The 18,922-nt window shown below is 43.9% G+C and overlaps 1 protein-coding gene across 1 annotated transcript; it reads right to left on the bottom strand.

Moving 5' to 3' along the window:
* Nucleotides 1-343: 343 nt before the first annotated feature.
* On the bottom strand, nt 344-15,081 carry PHYHIP (phytanoyl-CoA 2-hydroxylase interacting protein). The gene is made up of 5 exons (XM_066593464.1): nt 14,978-15,081; nt 7,006-7,180; nt 6,745-6,919; nt 3,920-4,037; nt 344-3,561 (listed from the first exon to the last, which is right to left on the bottom strand). The coding sequence occupies exons 2-5, from the start codon at nt 7,171-7,173 to the stop codon at nt 3,036-3,038; spliced, it is 987 nt and encodes a 328-aa protein (XP_066449561.1). The 5' UTR covers nt 7,174-7,180; nt 14,978-15,081; the 3' UTR covers nt 344-3,035.
* Nucleotides 15,082-18,922: the final 3,841 nt, after the last annotated feature.

The following is an 18,922-nucleotide window of genomic DNA, read 5'->3' as shown; positions in this document are numbered from 1 at the left end:
ACAATGTACATTACAAAGTGCATTAATATGGCCATACAGAAGTGTATAACCCCACTTGCTTTCGCGGGACAACCCCTTTAAATGGGAAACCATCTCCCTTTCCCCTCCTGATATGTTCAATAGTGAATGAAATATGGTTATAGTAGTTTCCAAATCATTGTATTTTTTTTTCTTTACACTTATTTCCATTTTACACAGTGTCCCAACTTTTTTGGAATTGGGGTTGTATATCGGATCATTGTATGGAAGTAAAAACGAAACTTTGGAAAAAAGTTGAACAAACACCAAAAATATTCATTCGCCTTGTAGCAAAAAATGACAAATGACTCATGGTTTTCAAACACTGAGTTTTAATAGAAATACAGATTTTTCTTGTCCCTGTCCTTTAATCAAACGATAAATCTTATGTCCATGATCACAATGGATATCAAAGTATATGCAAGATTACATCCAGCATAACACACAGAGTAAACATGCAGAGGCGACTGCTATGTAAAAGAACAGTGCGCCATCAGAAATATCACAACTACTGGAAGTTTGGATGACCTTTTATATACAGCATACATGAAAACTGTGAATATCGCGATAACAAGGTGACCTGAACGATTGTCTCGGACCGTAACATGGCTTTATAAACAAGTCTACATTAAGTAATCAGTATATGGCTCAAAATAGGGGACTCGCTCTACGAGGTGGTGTGTAAATCTCGGGGGAGTAAAGGAGGCGTACAGAACTAGGAAAACGTGTTGACTTTGTTCCAAGTATTAAAGAGAACTTTACATTCCATTTCCATTTCTAATGTAAGAAGGCCACAGTAAAAACAGGCTGTTGAGATGCAACCTATTGCCAAATTGGAGTTGGGAAGGAATGGGGAAAATGAGGAAAATTTGGCTTCTACCTCATTGGGGGTTTTCTGACTTCCTCTGGATCAACATTGAAGGGAGGGAGGGCGGTGAATAGGCTGAACTGGATGGACATGTCTTTTTTCGGTCTAGCGTACTATGTTGTGGTAGCTCCACACTGGTTCACAGGTTGAGTGCGGTACTGCAGCCCAGATACATTCATCTTAAAGGACTTTTTCAGGACTAAAACGTTGATGACCTGTCCATAGGATAGGTCATCAATATCCAGTTGGTGGAGGTCTGTCCCATGTCTCTTTTCATGCCAGTGAATTCATCTTCATTCGTCATGTAGCCTTGGAGTAGTTTAGTTTCATTCAAGTGAATGGGATTAAGCTGCTATATCAGGCACCACCACTACGAAATGTATGCCATAGTGCCATGGTGCTCAGATAAGTCCTCCAAAGAGCTGATGGACGAGAGAAACAACCTTTTATTTGTCTGTGGACATAGTTGCGTGGGGGCTTGTTTTTTTGCAGGATGATTTATCTTTTTAACAGCCGCCATTTGGAGTACATATTACTTATTGGGGGAAAAAAGTATAAGTTCTTTTGGAAGGAGATAAGCCAGCAATTTCACAATTTTTTAAACATTTTTTTATAGCGTAAATCTTTTTATTTCTATAAAAAATACTGAAAATGTTTTTATGTCACCACATTTAAAGACTCTTACCTTTTTTCATTGATTGAGTCGGGGAAGCACTCTTATTGGTACCTTTTGACTTGCGCGTGACTTTCTGATAATTTTTTATTCATTTTTTATAGGCTGAATAAGCATGTAAAGTAATTCAGGAATAGTTTTCTTAAGTTGTTTTGCTGCGTTCACCATGCTGGTCAAATAATGTGCTAACTTCACTTTTTTATGGGGGGTGTGAGAGGGTTCCAGACCACCACAGGACTAGAACTTGTGATCATTTGTTTTTTATTGCTTGTCAGTTTGCATCCTAGGGCCTAATAAGGATACTGAGATATTGGACCTGGGGGCTGTTGTATAGCCCCTGACATCCCACTATATGGGGGGCCACTAGGTCAACAACGGGAACCTTTAAGTGCTTAGGTGCCAAAGTCCTCTAAAGGGTTTAAGATGGGACAGAAGGTATCTACAATACCGGATTTTAAAAAGGAAGCCTGGCTGTCAGTCACCTCCATCCCCAATGGTGATCTCATTGGCACAGTTCGTGTACCGACTCAATAACCATGACACATATATATGACATTGTGCAGAAACTAGTTCCCGCTAACAATGTACACCCCGTGAACAGATGTGCTGTTGTTGCTGGAACAGAGCAGACGTGTTTTTCTAATGTTGTAAACCCCTTCAGCAATTATCGAATATCTTCCCTGAGGCATCAGCCAACTGACTTATAACAATGGGCCTCACATATCGAATTGTCTTAGAAGAAGTAGCCTTCTTGCCCACTACAATTCGAGCTTGGCTTGATGAAGAACCTGGATGTTCAACCCAGTTGGTTCCAATGGATGGTTTTTTCATTAAGACTTGTTCGATATATGAGGTCTAGTGTGTAACTAGGTCTAGTTTCTATCACCATATCTCATTCTACAAAGCCTAAAATAAAACTAGTGCTGAAAGTAATGTATGTGTTGCCCCTGATATCTGAATGTCTGTGCAATACAGGATCTTATTCTGCATTGTGTCATCTTGAAGATATTTGTAAAGGATGGATCCCCATATCTTCTAGTCACCAAGTCATTCCACTTTCACTTAGTAGTAATGTAATGGAAATGGGACCATGCTACTGTATATCAATCTCCAAGGAAAGTTACAAGAGGTTGTCGGCTTCTATGTCATCCATACCTTTCTAAGAACCATCATCCCTGGTTTCTTAACATCAACCTTCCTCTTCTACAGCGTCTCTCCTTCATTAGGTAATAGCTTGAAAGCCAAGATGCTAAGATGCTCACAGTGCCCCAGTTTTAAGACATATTGTAGGTAAAACTCCAGATACTGAAGCTTTATTGTTCCAACACTTAGGTCAATATGTACGTAAGTCGAATAGACTAGGTGTTCTGTGGGGACTGGTTTTGGAAATGCACTAATTACACTTTCAACACCATAAGCCACACAAACAAATCCCTTTAACTCAACGAATACTGCTGATGAACTATATGTGGCTAGCTAGCGCCCACCAAAGATATTGCACACCTTACAGCTGGGATCCTTCTTGGCATTGGCCGTAGAAAGACTCATCAACTGATGCCCTTTGATCTCGGACAGTTGCCCCATGCCCATAGGCACTGGTTCAGTGTATATTATCTCTAGTATAAGATCTTGTGCATGCCAGTAGCTTCCCTGCTCTCCCCGGGTCAGAAAAGGGTTGTTCTGTGGGTTCAGTAGTGGCAAACGGGCACTGCAAAAAGAATCCCCTTGAGACCCTCGAGGAGCCAGCACTAGGACAACATAGTGATAGGCACTGTACATGCAGTAGAAGTCAGCAAAGTACAGGTGTGTGTTCTCATTAAAGAGATGCCCGGCTGGAACCGTTACCCTCCACCTCCCGTAGGGAGAGTCATGTGGGGGCAAGCCTGTGTTAAATTCTGTGTTGCAACTGAAAAAGACACCATGGAGTGTGCCGCTGATTGGTGATCCATGGCTCCCGCTCTGGTCTTTTAAGGATGGAAGCATAAGGCCTCCCCACTTGTCCCTGTCCAAAATGACACAAAGAGGAAAAGGTGAGACCTTGGAAAGATACAATGTTTCGAAAACAACTATACTCTTCTGACTATAGCAAAATGTGATTATTCACAGTAAGAGAAACAAAGTAATCTTGTGGATATGATACATTTTAATGGATAACAAAAGGATCTTGCAGCAAGCTTTCAATCCTACTTAGGGTTTTGAAAGCTTACTGTAACATCATCTCTTTTGTTAGCCATTAAAAGGTATCATATCTACAAGATTACTTGTACCAAACTATGTTCTTCTTTTTATAGTTTTACCTTTAATAGATCACCTTGCACCCTACATGTATACTGGTACTAACCCTGGCAGTGGGTACAAACCTGACATTCTGGAAATATTCTGCCGTCTGGTTCCGGTAGAAGACCTGGAATGACAACATACGTCCTGCGATTCCTTCAGCTTTTTCTTGCAACTGTTTGACCTGCTCCATGGCATAATCTGCGAAGAAGATAGGGAAGTTGCATATATTACATCTTACTGTTTTCATTCTTATTGGTTGCATCTGCTGTTCTAAGGGTATTTTAGGGAATTGTGAGTTAAAAGAAGGGAGGTCTCCTGTTCAGGATCCACATCCCTGTCTTTCACTCTGGAGGACCTGTTCTCTGGTGCATTACACCAGCATCCCATAGATTTAAGTGTATACTGTGTACTGCCTCATTTTCCCTGTGGGGGTGCTGCAGAGAAATCAAACACTACCAGGCTTCCCCACAGATTTGAGATGATCGTTGGAGGTCCCAGAAGAGGGACACTTTGTGATAAGCTTAGTATCAAAGAGCCCTTCCAGTAAGTTAGGATTGTCCAAAGCAGTCAATCCCTTTAATTTCTGAGGCAGGGTTTCATCGGATAATGAAGACAACTTGCAAATGAATTTATTTCCCTCTAAATGTGAAGGCCCATTTACATGCAAAGATAATATTTCAAACGATTGAAAGTTTCAGCGATTATTTTGCATAAAGTACTAATGGGCACTAATGCCCACAAGTAGTTTATCAGCTTCATTTGCGTGCAAATGAGCCTCCAGGAGCAGCTTGCAGAACTCAGCAGGTGGTCTGAGCTTTGCAATGAATTCTATTGTTCTGGCATGGGCTGCTAGGAGAAAGCAATGTAATTAGCTCCCGTGCAGCACACACCCTGTGGTCTGTTTTCTCACATGGGTTGCAGAGAGAATACAATGTAATCTCTTGCTCCCATGGAGAACACAGCGTGCGGTCTGAACGATGGTTTTTAAGCTCACCTAAAAATCATCGTTCAGACAAAAAGTGCTCGATGGTAGCATTTACACACAGCGATTATCGCTCATATGCCACTGTTTTTACAAATTTTGAGCGATACTTGTTGCGTGTAAATGGGCCTTATCTTTAACTATGGATAAGCAATAAGTTTGCTTATTTATAGACGGCAGAATCTCCTGTTGCTTTCTTAAAACGACCCTCCAGTTACAGGACAAAATTCCCTCCTAGACCCCAAGTTGATGGGGGTATACAATCTGCACTTTTTTCTTTTCTGCCTCCATCCATTTCCCAGGTTCTGGTCCCGATGACTGCTACAATTTTCTATCTAGCTAATGCACACTGTGCTCTGCTCTTTGATTGGCCAGTGCTGATCACGTGAGTAGCACTGGCCAATCAGACAACAGGTATAGTGCATTGGTAGTCTAGCACTGCGTCAGCCATCTTGAAACATTGAAAATGGGACCTGAAACCGGCAGAAAGAACAGACAGCCGAGAAAAACAAGTGCAGGTTTTTATAGCCACCGCCCCCTCCCTTCCCATGGCAGAATTTTGTCCTAAAACTGGAGGGTCACTTTAAATTCACTAAAAGTAAATATCAAACTTTGTGAAATTTTTTTTTATTCAAGATATCTGAAAATAAAAAAGTGAATCGGCAAAACTGTAGTTATGGCAGCGCTGCAGGATACCTCTCAGGACTGCAACATCCAAGAGGTAGAGCAGAGTGCTGCCAACAAACAGCAGCTGTCACTCTAGCAGACCTGGCCTGTCCATGTATCACATAGATGACCACTGCAGGGCACATGTACTATATGACCATATGGGGCTTTTTTTTTTTTAGTGAGAACTTTTGCACACTGGGGGTTATTGAAATTGGCTTCTTAGAACCATTTCCACTTTGTTTTAGCAAATGGTGGGATCACAGGGTTCTTACACTAAAGTTTTCCCGCGCAAATCCGCGTTATCGGCGAAAAAACAATTGCACAAGTGAGTGATTTTTAGCAATAGTTTTCCTGTGTAAACACAGGATCCGACAGATTACTGAGTGAAAAAAATCACTCATTAGTCATAAGTAGCTTCATTTCAGCTCACTGAAACTCAAAGATTAGTGAGTGACTTCTTGCTCAGTGTAAACAGGCAGTCACTCCATCTCTGAAAGGCTGCCTGTTCACAGGGAATGGAGTAGGACAGCCGAAAAAGATCTCTGTTGCACTCCGCCTCCATTGACTGATCAACTATCACTCCTGTGTAAAGCAGAAGAGCAATAATCATTGGCATAGCTGCCGGGCACTTAAGCGCCCAACAGTGATACTGTCCAAAAGTCCCCTTAGATATAATTATTAGTATGTACAATACTCCAACAATATGGCCTTTAGTTCAAATATGGTGCCTATAAAAACAATATTCATATCACATCCAATCAAAAAATTTGATTTCAAGAATAATTCTTCATGTTCACTTGTGATGGCGCTGCAGGATAACTGAACATTTATTGTTGGTTCACCAGTCAAGTACAAATGGGGAGGTCCCATCTGAAGGACATCCTGTGATCATCTTATTTTCAGGAGCCCAAAAAATAGACACATAGCTAAATGCATAATTACTTACCCCCTTCAAGCCACCACATTGGGCTTTATGTTTGGGTATAGAATACCCTAAGTTTTACCTGTTTTCCTTGACAAATTCTTCAAGCTCTGTTATATTGCCCTGGGCAAACATTTGCTCAACCCCAACTGGGTTTCGTTCTGGCCACTCCAATGAGTTAACATTGCACTGCAGTTCTATTGCGCACTGCAGCAGGTTTTCTTCACTAAAATCTCCCTGTATTTCTGTTATCCAGCATTTCCAGAAAATGTTACTGCCACACAATTTTCACAAATGACTATACATCTTCAATCACATCATTAACTTCTCACCTCCTGTACAGAAGCGAAGTGTCTCACTCCAGCCGGACACAGTGTATTCCCCATCACTACGTTTCATTGCCGTCTGTACAGCCAAAGTATACTCTGTCCGTGGACTCAGGAACCAGTGGCCTCGTACCGTCATGGGCAGCACCACAGCTTTTGCCACCAATTTGGTTGGCACATCCTTTGTGAAGGGAAATATAATATCAACATGTCTGCTGGAGGACTTGAAATATGTTTGTCGAGTCAATGAGGTACAATGTGACTTACCCGGTGCTTGAACTTGTTCTCTTTCTGCCCTCCTGTCTTATTCAGATCTATGAAGTAGTGGGTAACCCGCCTGGCATCATAAGGTGGCATCTCCCAGGACACGCGGAATGAGTCACAGGTTATGTCACTAATTTGAATACCATGTGGAGCAGTAAGAGGGGGCTCCATGTCTGACCTGTACAGGAGGAGGTAGAATGTATGAGAGAGGGTTTTTTAATTGGTTGACCACCAAAGATGTAACTAGAAGCTCCTGGAACTGAAAACCGGTGTGTTCTTATGTATCAGAGGGGATTTTGACATCTCCCAAACACCAGCTCATGGGTGAGACTGCTACCACTACACTCTCTATAGCTATGACCCTGGTGACCATTATTTAAAGGGTTTGTCCAGGACTTTACTATCGATGACCTATTCTCAGGGTAGGTCATCAATAGTTGATCGTTGAAGGTCCACCAATCGGGATTCCTTCCAATCTGCTAATATCAGGCCAGCTATCAATTTGGACAGAGTCAGAATCACACATCTCTGTCCATATAGCAGAGGCTTTGTATGGTACTACAGATATTGAATTCAATGGGAACTTCAACCTGGGTCGCTGCACAACAGACAGAGTTGTCTGCTTCCAGCTCTGTCTGTATTGACTAGTAATTATTAGAAAATTATAGCACTGGTGTTTCTGGTGGTGCAATGCACCACACGGCTCTACTACATGGTACATCCATTATGATCCCCACACATCACACACACAGCTCTACTACATGGTGCATCCATGCTGATTTCCAGATATCACCATCTCAGCAGACTCCTGGATACAGTGATCAGCCTCATGTCATGTGATCCCTGAATCCACCCACACAGGTGATCACATGATAGTGATGTCATCACAGATCCTGGTGGATGGTGTTGGCTTATCCAACATACAGTACTTTCTACCAAACTGCACAATGGCTCCTCTCACAGCAGTGACGTCCCCGCAGGTCCTTCAGCCCACTGGATCTCTGTGGTCACTGAGTTGTGTCTGAGATAACGGCTTAGTTGTATTCTCATTTTATTATTTTAGTCCTCCCCTTCCAAAAGCCCTAACTGTGTTGTTCTTCAGTCAGTCAGACTCTGTGTTTTATATAGGTTGTAGGACCTGAGATGATGTCACCAGGGGTGGAGCATGAGAAGCACCCACACACAAACATACATACTTACGGTCAAGTAGTCATTAGTAGCGGTCCCAGCGAACAGCTGATCAGGGGATATACCCAGTGGTGGACCTCTGCCAATCAACTATTGATGACTTATTCTGAGGATAGGTCATCAATAGTAGCGTCCCGGACAACCCCTTTATGTATCAATGTGGTCACAAAAATTTCCGGATGCTCTACAATACACTGCCTTTCTGCTCTGTAACAAGCAGGCATAGGCTTTTAAACTTCCACTAAAAAAAAAACTTCAATTGCAATAAATCCACATTTTCCCCCAAGAAGTTGAGATACAAGGAGCTGTGTGTCTGCCCAGTCCCTCTACAGAGCTGCTTTACCTGTACTGTACCTGCCTGTGACATAAAGGGAAAATCATGGATACATTACTGAGACCTCTCTTTACTCCAAGAACTCCTATTTTGTCAGAACGGAAATCTCTATTAACCGGTGTTCCCTTCCATGTCATAGGCAGGCACAAGGGCGGTTAACTCCTTAGCGACATGGCCTGTTTAGAATCAAGACTATTTGGGGGGGATTTTCATCAGCACTTTTCAAAAGGCATAAAATTTTTCCGTCCACATGGCCATATGGGGGCTTGTTTTTTGCGTAGCGAGCTGTAGTTTTTCTTGGTACAATTTTTTTCGGAACATTAAATGAACTGCATAACTTTTATAAATTTTACTTTTGTAGGGCATCAATTCTGCCATTGTTTTTTTTTGTCTCCTCTCAGCCTTCTTTTTTGCATTCTCAGATCGTTTAACTATTCCTCATGGGACATGATTTGCAGATCACTCACCATCCTGGTAGCTCTTCTCAAACTTGTTCCAGTTTGTCTATGTCTTTCGTTTTTTTTTTAATGTGTGGTGCCCAGAACTGGACACAATATTCCAGATGAGGTCTGACTAAGAAAGAGTAGAGGGGGATAATTACCTCACGTGATCTAGACTCTATGCTTCTCTTAATGCATCCCAGAAATATGTTTGTCTTTTTTGCTGCTGCATCACATTGTTGATGCAGAATCGCTGCAGAATAAGTTGGCGCTATACAAATAAAGATTATTATTATTGACTCATGTTCTGTCTGTACTCTATTAGTATACCCAAGTCTTTTTCACATATGCTACTTAGCTCAATTCCTCCCATTCTGTATGTGCTTTCTTCATTTTTCTTGCCCAGATGTAGGACTTTGCATTTCTCCTTGTTAAATACCATTCTGTTAGTCGCAGCCTGCTGTTCAGGCTTATCTAGATGTTTTTGAATCTTCTCTCTCTTCTCTAGTGTTAGCTATCCCTCTTAGCTTTGTGTCGTTGGCAAATTTGATGAGTTTTCCCTCAATTCCCTCCTCTAGATCATTTATAAAAATGTTGAACAACACTGTGCCTAGGACAGAGCCTTGTGGTACCCCACCTGACACATTCTTCCACTTGGATGTGCAGCCATTTATGACCACTCTTTGAGTACGATCACTCAGCCAGTTGTGAATCTACCTAACAGTTGCCTTGTCAATCCCATATTTCATCATTTTTCCAATAAGAATGGTATGAGATAGTTTGTCAAATGCTTTACTAAAGTCGAGATATACTATATCCACTGCATTTCCCTGAGCAACCCAGTCGGTGATTCTGTCATAGAAAGAAATTAGATTAGTCTTGCATGACTTGTTGGTTACAAACCCATGCTGGCTTTGGTTAAATTTTGCATTCTCATCCAAGTACTTGCATACATGCTGTTTAATAATTTGTTCAAATATCTTTCCCGCTATAGAAGTCAGGCTCACATGCCTGTAGTTTCCTGGACCTACCTTCTTCCCTTTCTTGAAGACAATTTGTTGTCAGATAAAGTCACCAGGGCTGGCTGCTTGTTTCTGTAGCCATGGCCCCATTAACTCTGACCCTGTTTATTTTCTTTCATACTCTCATCCCTTTGCCCATAGGGGCGCTTTTAAGTCCAGGTCCTGAAGTGTCAATGTATCAAGTGAACAGTCCCCGCCACTCTTAATGGGTGACTATAGACTTGATTGACAGTCTAACATTGCCCATTAAGAGTGTGCAGTGGGGACCACCCACTTAACATACTGACTTAGGAAGAGCCTCCACTGACGAATGGAGGGGAATATGGCAAAAAAATAAACAGGGATAGAGTTAATGGGCCAGCAGCTACAGAGCCATGCAGCCAGTGAACAATTAAGGGGAACTAAGACACTTAATGGGGTTGGGATAAATGTGGATATAGGTTCTGTGACTATACATGCCAGATCATTTACTCCTGCAGCAATGGGCAGTCGCTGCTCCACTCACTCTTTGGTACAACGGGTCCTACCTCTAGCTTCTTTTTTCTATTTTTTTTGCTCTATGACATTACCTGTAGGGCATCTGTTATATAAGGCATCTACCCCGTAGGGTGGATGCCTAAGCAATTTGGTATCATACGGACAATTGTGACACAGCACTTGTTTGTGTATCTTCTAGCTTTGACCCTTTCCTGAGACCTGACTCTCTGCATTTTGGACTTAAAGGGGTTGTCCCGCGGCAGCAAGTGGGTCTATACACTTCTGTATGGCCATATTAATGCACTTTGTAATATACATTGTGCATTAATTATGAGCCATACAGAAGTTATAAAAAGTTTTTTACTTACCTGCTCCGTTGCTGGCGTCCTCGTCTCCATGGTGCCGACTAATTTTCGCCCTCCGATGGCCAAATTAGCCGCGCTTGCGCAGTCCAGGTCTTCTCCTGTTCTCTATGGGGCTCCGTGTAGCTCCGCCCCGTCACGTGCCGATTCCAGCCAATCAGGAGGCTGGAATCGGCAATGGACCGCACAGAAGAGCTGCGGTCCACGGAGGCAGAGGATCCCGGCGGCCATCTTCACAGGTAAGTATAGAAGTCACCGGAGCGCGGGGATTAAGGTAAGCGCTCCGGTAAGCTTTCTGTACGTCCCTGCATCGGGGTTGTCTCGCGCCGAACGGGGGGGGGGGGGTTGAAAAAAAAAACAACCCGTTTCGGCGCGGGACAACCCCTTTAATTATTGCCTGCTGACAGCCATGACTTACTGGAGCTGGACCTCATTAATACACCTGGTCCGCCTTTCCCCACACCGGTTTGGCTGTGGGGTCCCCAAGCCGTTACACAGATAATAGTCTCGGTTATGACAATGCACTGGGCCGAGATGCGGTAACTGTAGGTCTGAAGAGAGGTGTAGAAAAGAAAGCTGGCAGCACAGATACATAAATGAGGTCCAAGTGAAACGTCAGGGCAGGTAGCGGAGTCCAAAATGCAGAGTTGAGGTCCAGGTGCACAGAAGTCAGAATAGACAAAACAGACATGAGTCAAAACCAGGAATACACACTAACAGGGGCTTTGTCACAATGGCTAGGGAGACCAATTGCCCATGAGGAGAGGATACCCGATATAGCATGAGGGGAGGATACCTAATATGGCTGCTAATTGGTGGGAGATAGGATTAGGGAGCACACGCTGGCCCTTTAAGAGAGGGAGTAGGAGCATGCACATGAGCCCTATGGGTAGAGACCTGGGAGTGAGCAGAGACAGAGGAGTGCTGTGCATCATATGACAGACAGGAGCAGTGACGTACTGTGACTCCAGCCTGTCTTTCAGCTACGCTGTTGTTCAGACCTGTACTGTGACTCTGCACCGGGTGAGCACCAGCTTGGGGGCTCTGCAGCAAAGACTGTATTCCACTTGGAGGGGTCAAGGGTAAAATCTGGGGGTACCGGTAGCCGGTACCGGTAGCCTCTCCATCTCTCAACATCATGTGTAGCATACACCAGGTGCCCTTGTCCTTATAGATAGCTTTGGGGACACTTTTCACTTTGTCTTTACTCTGGTGCTGTATTCATACTGAGCCGCCTTGTATAAGGCCCGATCATTGGTTGTTGTAAAACTCTTTGCTGCGGCTGCCTCACCCTGTGCCACACTACATCGGGCACTGGCAGCCCCATTGCTGGTGATATCTGTCTGGAGCTTCTGTCAAGACATCGCATGGGCCAGATCCCACTCTGCAGACCCTGGATCTTTCTTCTTCTGCTCTGTACACATCTTTCTCAGAAACACATGGTTCATGCCTTTCCTACCCCGAGCTGGAATTTCTACCCCGGAAACAGCCTCTCCAGTTATAGTACCTTCCTCTGAAAGTTACAGTTGGACTGTCCTTTGGCTCCCTCTTGTGGTAATTGCAGGTTGCACTTTTACAGGAAGGATTCTGGTTTCTTTAACCCCTTTCCATCACAGAACATAAGCCGACCTCCTGGCTGAGAAGCAGATTATTCCCCAGGACGTAGGATGTAAGCTTATCAATGGCACACCATTACAGTGGGAGCTGCTTGTGACTGACAGCTGGCCTCCTGCTGCGACAGCAGGGACTGGATCGGTGTGAACACCAATCCCTGCTAACTCCTTACATGCTGCGATCAATGTTTATTTGATAAGCATGTAAAGGGTTAGCAGAGGGAGGGTGCTTGCTCTGTGATGTCATCGGCCCTCCGCTATGTTATCGTAGAGGGCTGATGAGTTGCAATGGCAACCGGATACCAGACAATGGCATCCGTGTCTAATTGCTCTTATTAATAGCACATTGCAGTACATAAGTACTGCAATGTATTATCACAGCAATCATAGGTGCACCGTTTCAAATTCCCTACAGGGAAATAAAAATGTAAAGAAAAAAAATAAAAATAGTAAAAAAAAACAACATAAAAATAGTAATAAAAGAACTTTTTTGTGCATTTCTCCTCTTTGTTAAAAAACAGAACATGTTCCGTATTGTCGCATCTGTATCAACCAATGTACAATAAATCAAACACACTTCTAAAAAGGAGCCAAAATGCTTATTTGGTTCATTTTGCCTCCCCCCCCCCCCCCTCCCAAACAAAAAACGAATAAAAGTGATCAAAAAGCCACGTGGACCCCAAAATGGTAGCACTAAATACTACAGCTCGTCACGTAAAAAACAAGCCCTCGCAGAGTTCCGTTGACAGAAAATTAAAAAAATTATGGGACTTTGAAATCAGTGATGCAAAAAAAAAAAAAGGGGGGGGGGGGTTTATTGTGCAAAAACAGAAAAACTTGCAAAAAAAATCATCATGCAAAAAACAACCCCTTATATGGCCATGTTGATGGAAAGATCAAAAAAAAGTTATGGCTTTTGTAATTTGTTAATGAAAATCCCCAAAACGTTGCATCCTTAGGTCTAAAATAGTCCATGTCAATAAAGAGGGCTTGTACATGATTAGGAACACATAACTCCCTTCTTCCACAAATACTGCCATGCTTGACCACAGGTTGTCTGTAGTATTGCAGTGCAGCCCTATGCACTTCAATGGACCTGAGCTGCTCTACTAGACATAATCCACCCATATCTAACCATCTAATTGGTGCAGTGATACTGTATATGAAATACAATAGTGATGATGGGGACCTTCTCTATCATTTATCCAACTGAAGAACTCTATAGTCAGCCTCTCCGCAGAATAAAATGGTTACAATTTCATGTCTGCACATCTCAAACAAAAATATTTTTAAAAAATGCAGTACCTCTTCCAACCACTAGGTGGAGACGGTATCCAACACACCTCAAAACTGATTCTGCTGTATTGTTTGTAGACCATTCTATTGCACAGCACATATACATTACAATTTATTAGATCTTCTTCATAAAGATCTGACCAAGAGCTAGGATGTGATGTGAAGGAGGACTGACCTGACACGCGTGACTTGATGGAAGACATACAGGTAGACCATTATCACATATATGTAAGTGGCCACTGCTTAAAAAAATGTTACCTAACATTGAAGGTCCTGGAGATATGACGACAACCCTGGTACTGGTATTTGGCAGTCACAGTGACTGTCAGTTCCAGCTTTCCTCGTCTCTCCAAGCCTGAAGGAGGGGGCTATACACTAATCTCCATCTCCGCTTACAAGACACCCACACATGTAAAACAATCACAACTGGCCTAGATTTGGGCTTGCAGTCCCGACTTTTCCAATGTGATGTCCCCCAAAATACAATTCCCCCATCCGCAGCGGTCCCTCGATCCTTCCAAATCTGAAATCCCAATGGAAATCAATCCTGAGGGCATAATCCCAAATCCTTCCTGTATATGGCAAGATTAAATCAGTGCAGAGCATCTCTGGGGACCCACTCAACTTAACACTAGGAAGACTCAGAACCTGAACTTCTGTCAGCGAATTACCTCACTGAGCAGTGCGTCACAGGCTGCACAGAAAATCACATGCCTTGCAGAGCATTTCACACGCTGCAGATCATTATCTTACATAACAGCACCTGCAGAGCGTTGCACAGCTACCCCAAAACAGATTTCTAGATGCAGAATAGTCATTGACAATATGAAAGCAGAGGAAAAAAAAGCAAAAAAAACCCCTATACACACCTATGCTGCAGAGCATTGCACAACTGCTGAGTTCTATGCAGAGCATTGCAATGCCAATGAATAACATGATAAGAGTGTCACGACTGTGCAGATCTCAGATTATGTGCCAACTCCGTTCTAGAGCTGCGTTTGTTCCCAGGGTCTACTGAACAATGCATAGCATGACAAGAACGGGGTACGGCTATGCAGACTGCAAGTCACCCTTTGCAGAGCGTTGCATAAGTACAAAAAGTTCGCATGCAAGGTGCAACCACCTGAGAACGAGGCGCATGCTAGACACCATCACCTGCCTGACTGGCATAGTGCATTACACAACCAGCAAGGCATCGATTACATAGTCTAAGACGATAAACGCAGGTGGAAATGTGACATACCTTGGAAATGTGCAGGTACCTCACTGAGGAATAAGAGTGCGAAGGAATGAGAAGAAGAAAAGGGGCGAGGAAGAGCGAGAGAGCAGGGAAATAGTGAGTAGGAGGGTAACAGCAAATGCAGAGAGAGAGAGAGTGCTGGAGGAAGAGGGAGGTGAGAGAAAGAGAGGGGAGGCAAGACCGAGAGAGAAGGAAAGAGGGGAAAGAATTAGATGCACTGAATAATATTAAAAGTAGGGGTGAGGAGTTCTATAACCACCAGGTATGCCAATGGTCAGGAGCCGAAGGTGCTAGACAAGCACTCACCTGGCACTGCAGCACTGGAGGGGTTAAACAGCTTTTTGACGTAAGTTGCACATGGCACAAGCCTATTATTAAGAGGGGGTGAGCAATCCGGCAGGTTTGGGGTTAAGAAAACTGTCAGTGAGATCCACCATCACATGCTGACGAGCGTCATTGGCATTATGCCCACCCGAAAGGGAATAATTAATCTCATTAATGTTGCCAATAATAGGAGGCTGATTCTTATCTGTAGCAGGGGCCCAGCAGCCAAAACCATTGTAAATCACCAGAAGGACGGCTCAGAGACAGAACCGGGGCGACCCCAAAACCGTCTTGTTGCTAAAACAAAATTTCCATCTTTTTTTCCCCCAATGATACAAAAGTTATTACAGTAACATTCCTTTAATCTGGAATTTGACAATCCAGAACTGGTTTCTGGGGCACAGAATTACGAGGTAGGGTACAGGATGTAGTAAGGAATTAAGTGTCTTACAAGAACCAGTGCAGAAGGAGGCAAGAAGTGTTTCACCTGGGTAATGTAGAGTCCGGTTCAGTCATCCCCCCAACTCAAAAGCAACCCTTAACTGACAACAGACACCATGACACCTGAATACACACAACCACCAAAAATTACATAACTGGACCAAATCATACTTTTCCCACCATTTCAACAAAAGAAAATGGAGGGACGGTGGTACTGCCGCTGCTCTGACCCTACTTTACTGCCCCTTCCCGCACCCCATTTTCTATTCCCATACGCTTCACCCCGCCTTTTTGCTTCCCTCCAAACCTGGTCACATGGTCCTTCTCCCAAGCCCTACAGCCTATGCTCTGGCCTCTTCTGTTGAGTACTCCTACATAGTGTCACTTCTCTCTCCTGAGATCTGTGGTTCTACAGATGATCTGCAGCTCTCCCGCTCAGGTGGTGGGGATTGTGCTGGCTGGGCGTGTGTATGTCTCCAGTCAGCCAATCACTCCAGGTCAGTACACATAAAGCTGTCTTCCCAGGTGTGGGTGTGGTCAGCTGTCTCTGTTCTTATTCTCTCTGTGTGTGGTGTGAGCAGGTTCTATGTGTGGTGGCTGCAAGAAAGGTTTGTGTCTTGTGGTTTTGTCTTATTATGTTGATGGACTAGGTTAAAGTAGGGACTAGCAGTATTGCCAGGAGCTGTGATGTGGCCCGCTAGCTTCCATATTTTGGCCAAAATGTCAACAAATACCTGGCATTTATAGCATCAACATCTGCTACTAGTGTTTGTGTAATGGCTGCTGTATGGTGTGAATATGGTTCTGTGTGTCTTCTTATCCTGTCCAGTTGTCCCTGTCAGTGATGGTATGTGTATGTGTCCTAGCCTGGGTGCGTGAGTCCTTTGGGGCAGGAAGAGCCCAGATCCGAAGACCGCTGGGCCGCCCTTTATTGGGGCGATGTGTCTGCTCATGTAGGTCCTTGGTCATATTCCTTTGTAGAAGGTAGGGAGAGGTGTTAACCGGTGGTTGTTTCATGTGCTGTTCCCTATCCTTGGTAATGTTCATGTGGGCCCGATGCTCACTAGCCCACACGAACGTAACACATGGCCTCTTCTTCTGGGATTAAAATACAGGGTGTTTCAATAAGGATGGACCTAATTTCAAAGCAATGTATTTCAGGATGGCAACATACTACCACAAAAAGTCACAAACAGTCTAATGAGTTGTCAAATTTTACTATCAATTTACAAATACTCTACATGTCCTGCTCTACGGACAGCATCAAGATGACAGTTCAATTCATCCCAAACTCCTCCCAAAGTATCTTCTTCCACTGAGGTCACCGTTGTTGTGATTCTGTTTTTGAGGTCGTCCAGATTAGTCGCTAGCGGTGGCTAAAAATCATGGTCCTTGACGTATGCTCAGAAAATGTGATCTTGGGGCCCAAAAGTGGAGCGCCAAGTCTTGGAGTCCTGTGTGACCTATCCAACATTGAGGGCAATAAGAAGCTGTCGACCTCCATGTTCTGTATCATCGCATCATTAATTTCTACACGCTTTCCTTGGTCACCTGCAGGAAGAGCTTGTACCAGATGAAACCAATGACCTCATGATTAAACATCACCTTTAGGCTGCATTCCCACGAACGTATATCGGCTGTGTTTTCACGCCGAGCCGATATATGTCGGTCTCATGTGCAGGGGGGGGAGGATGGAAGAGCTAGGAGCAGAAACTGAGCTCCCGAACCCTCTCTGCCTCCTCTCTGCCCCTCTGCACTATTTGCAATGGGGAGAGGCGGGACGGGGGCGGGGCTAAGTGGGTTGAATTAGCCCCGCCCTGCCTCTCCCCATTGCAAATAGTGCAGAGGGGCGGAGAGGAGGCAGAGAGGGGGCGGGAGCTCAGTTCCTACTCCTTGCTCTTCCATCCTCCCACCCCTGCAGATGAGGAGGACGTATATCGGCTCGGCGTGAAAACACAGCCGATATACGTTCGTGGGAATGCAGCCTAACAAGTGGTGAGAGCTTCATTCATGAGCAGTTCCTGGTTGCAGAGATAGAATGATTTCAAATCGGGTCCACCTGCATATCTTCAGGAGAGCTCTCTAGTACCAGTACGAGGTTTGCGCAATAATTTAGAGGGAACTTTGGAGCTTGGGACCCCTCTGATCAGCTATTCACAAGGCTGATGCGCTTGGACACCAAGCTGATTTCTGCAGAAAGCAGATGGCTCTGTTCCCACTGTAGTTGAGAGGCTTGGTATTGCATTCTGTGTCTCATTAATTTCCATGGGAACTTAGCCTGCAATGCCAAGCATGGCCATTATAGTGGGAACAGAGCTGTCTGCTTCCTGTAGAAACCAGCTCAGTGCACAAGCTCACTGGCCCAGAAAACTGCTAACCAGCGGGGTCCCAGGTGCCAGACGTCCACTGATTGATGATCTATTCTGGACAAAGCCTTTAACAAGTAGAAAAGTAACCCCACAAACATTGTTGGAGGAACCGTTTGGAGCTTCCGTTACTAATTTTTGTTAACACAGGATGAAATAGTGCTGCATACCGCACTACTTCATTCCGAAAAATGCCGAAGGGCCGAGCAAAAACTGAACATACCCTAATATAGTCAATGGGGTTCATTCTGCGCCACTCATTTCCATCATAAGACAAGTCCATTCGGCCAATGGTTTCCATTTCTCTGCTCCCTTATTGAATCAGGAAAACGTAAACAAAAATACCGATCTGCATGAAGCCTAAGCTGCGTTAAAATTGCGCGATTTTTTATCGCAAAAGTCAATAGGACTTTCTAATGTTAAAATTGCATCGCAACGCAAGTTTGTTACACTCCAATGCAATAAAAGAGGCTCCATAGGGAAACATGGGGGATAAAAAAAATTGAGCATCGCAGAAAAATAGAGCATGCTGCGATTTTTTTTTTCTTAACATCACATGAGTGAAAACATCGCAGATGGGCAGGATACCATTGTAAATTATTAGTTTCATAATCTGCTTTTTTAATGACTCTCGCAGCAGACGAAAATTGCACAATTTTTTTCGCCCATGTGAAACCACCCTAAGTGCACGTTCCCACTGTCGATAAAATCGCATGATTTTCATGTGATACGAGAGTGAGTGAAAACGCAGAATTATGAAACCAATGATTTTCAATGGTTTCCTTCCCATTGCGAGAAAAAAAACAAAAACGCAGCA

This window comes from Eleutherodactylus coqui, chromosome 2 (assembly GCF_035609145.1).
Source record: "Eleutherodactylus coqui strain aEleCoq1 chromosome 2, aEleCoq1.hap1, whole genome shotgun sequence".
Lineage (NCBI taxonomy): Eukaryota > Metazoa > Chordata > Amphibia > Anura > Eleutherodactylidae > Eleutherodactylus > Eleutherodactylus coqui.
Note: the sequence above shows the minus strand (reverse complement) of the source record. Positions and strands in the feature narration are given on the sequence as shown.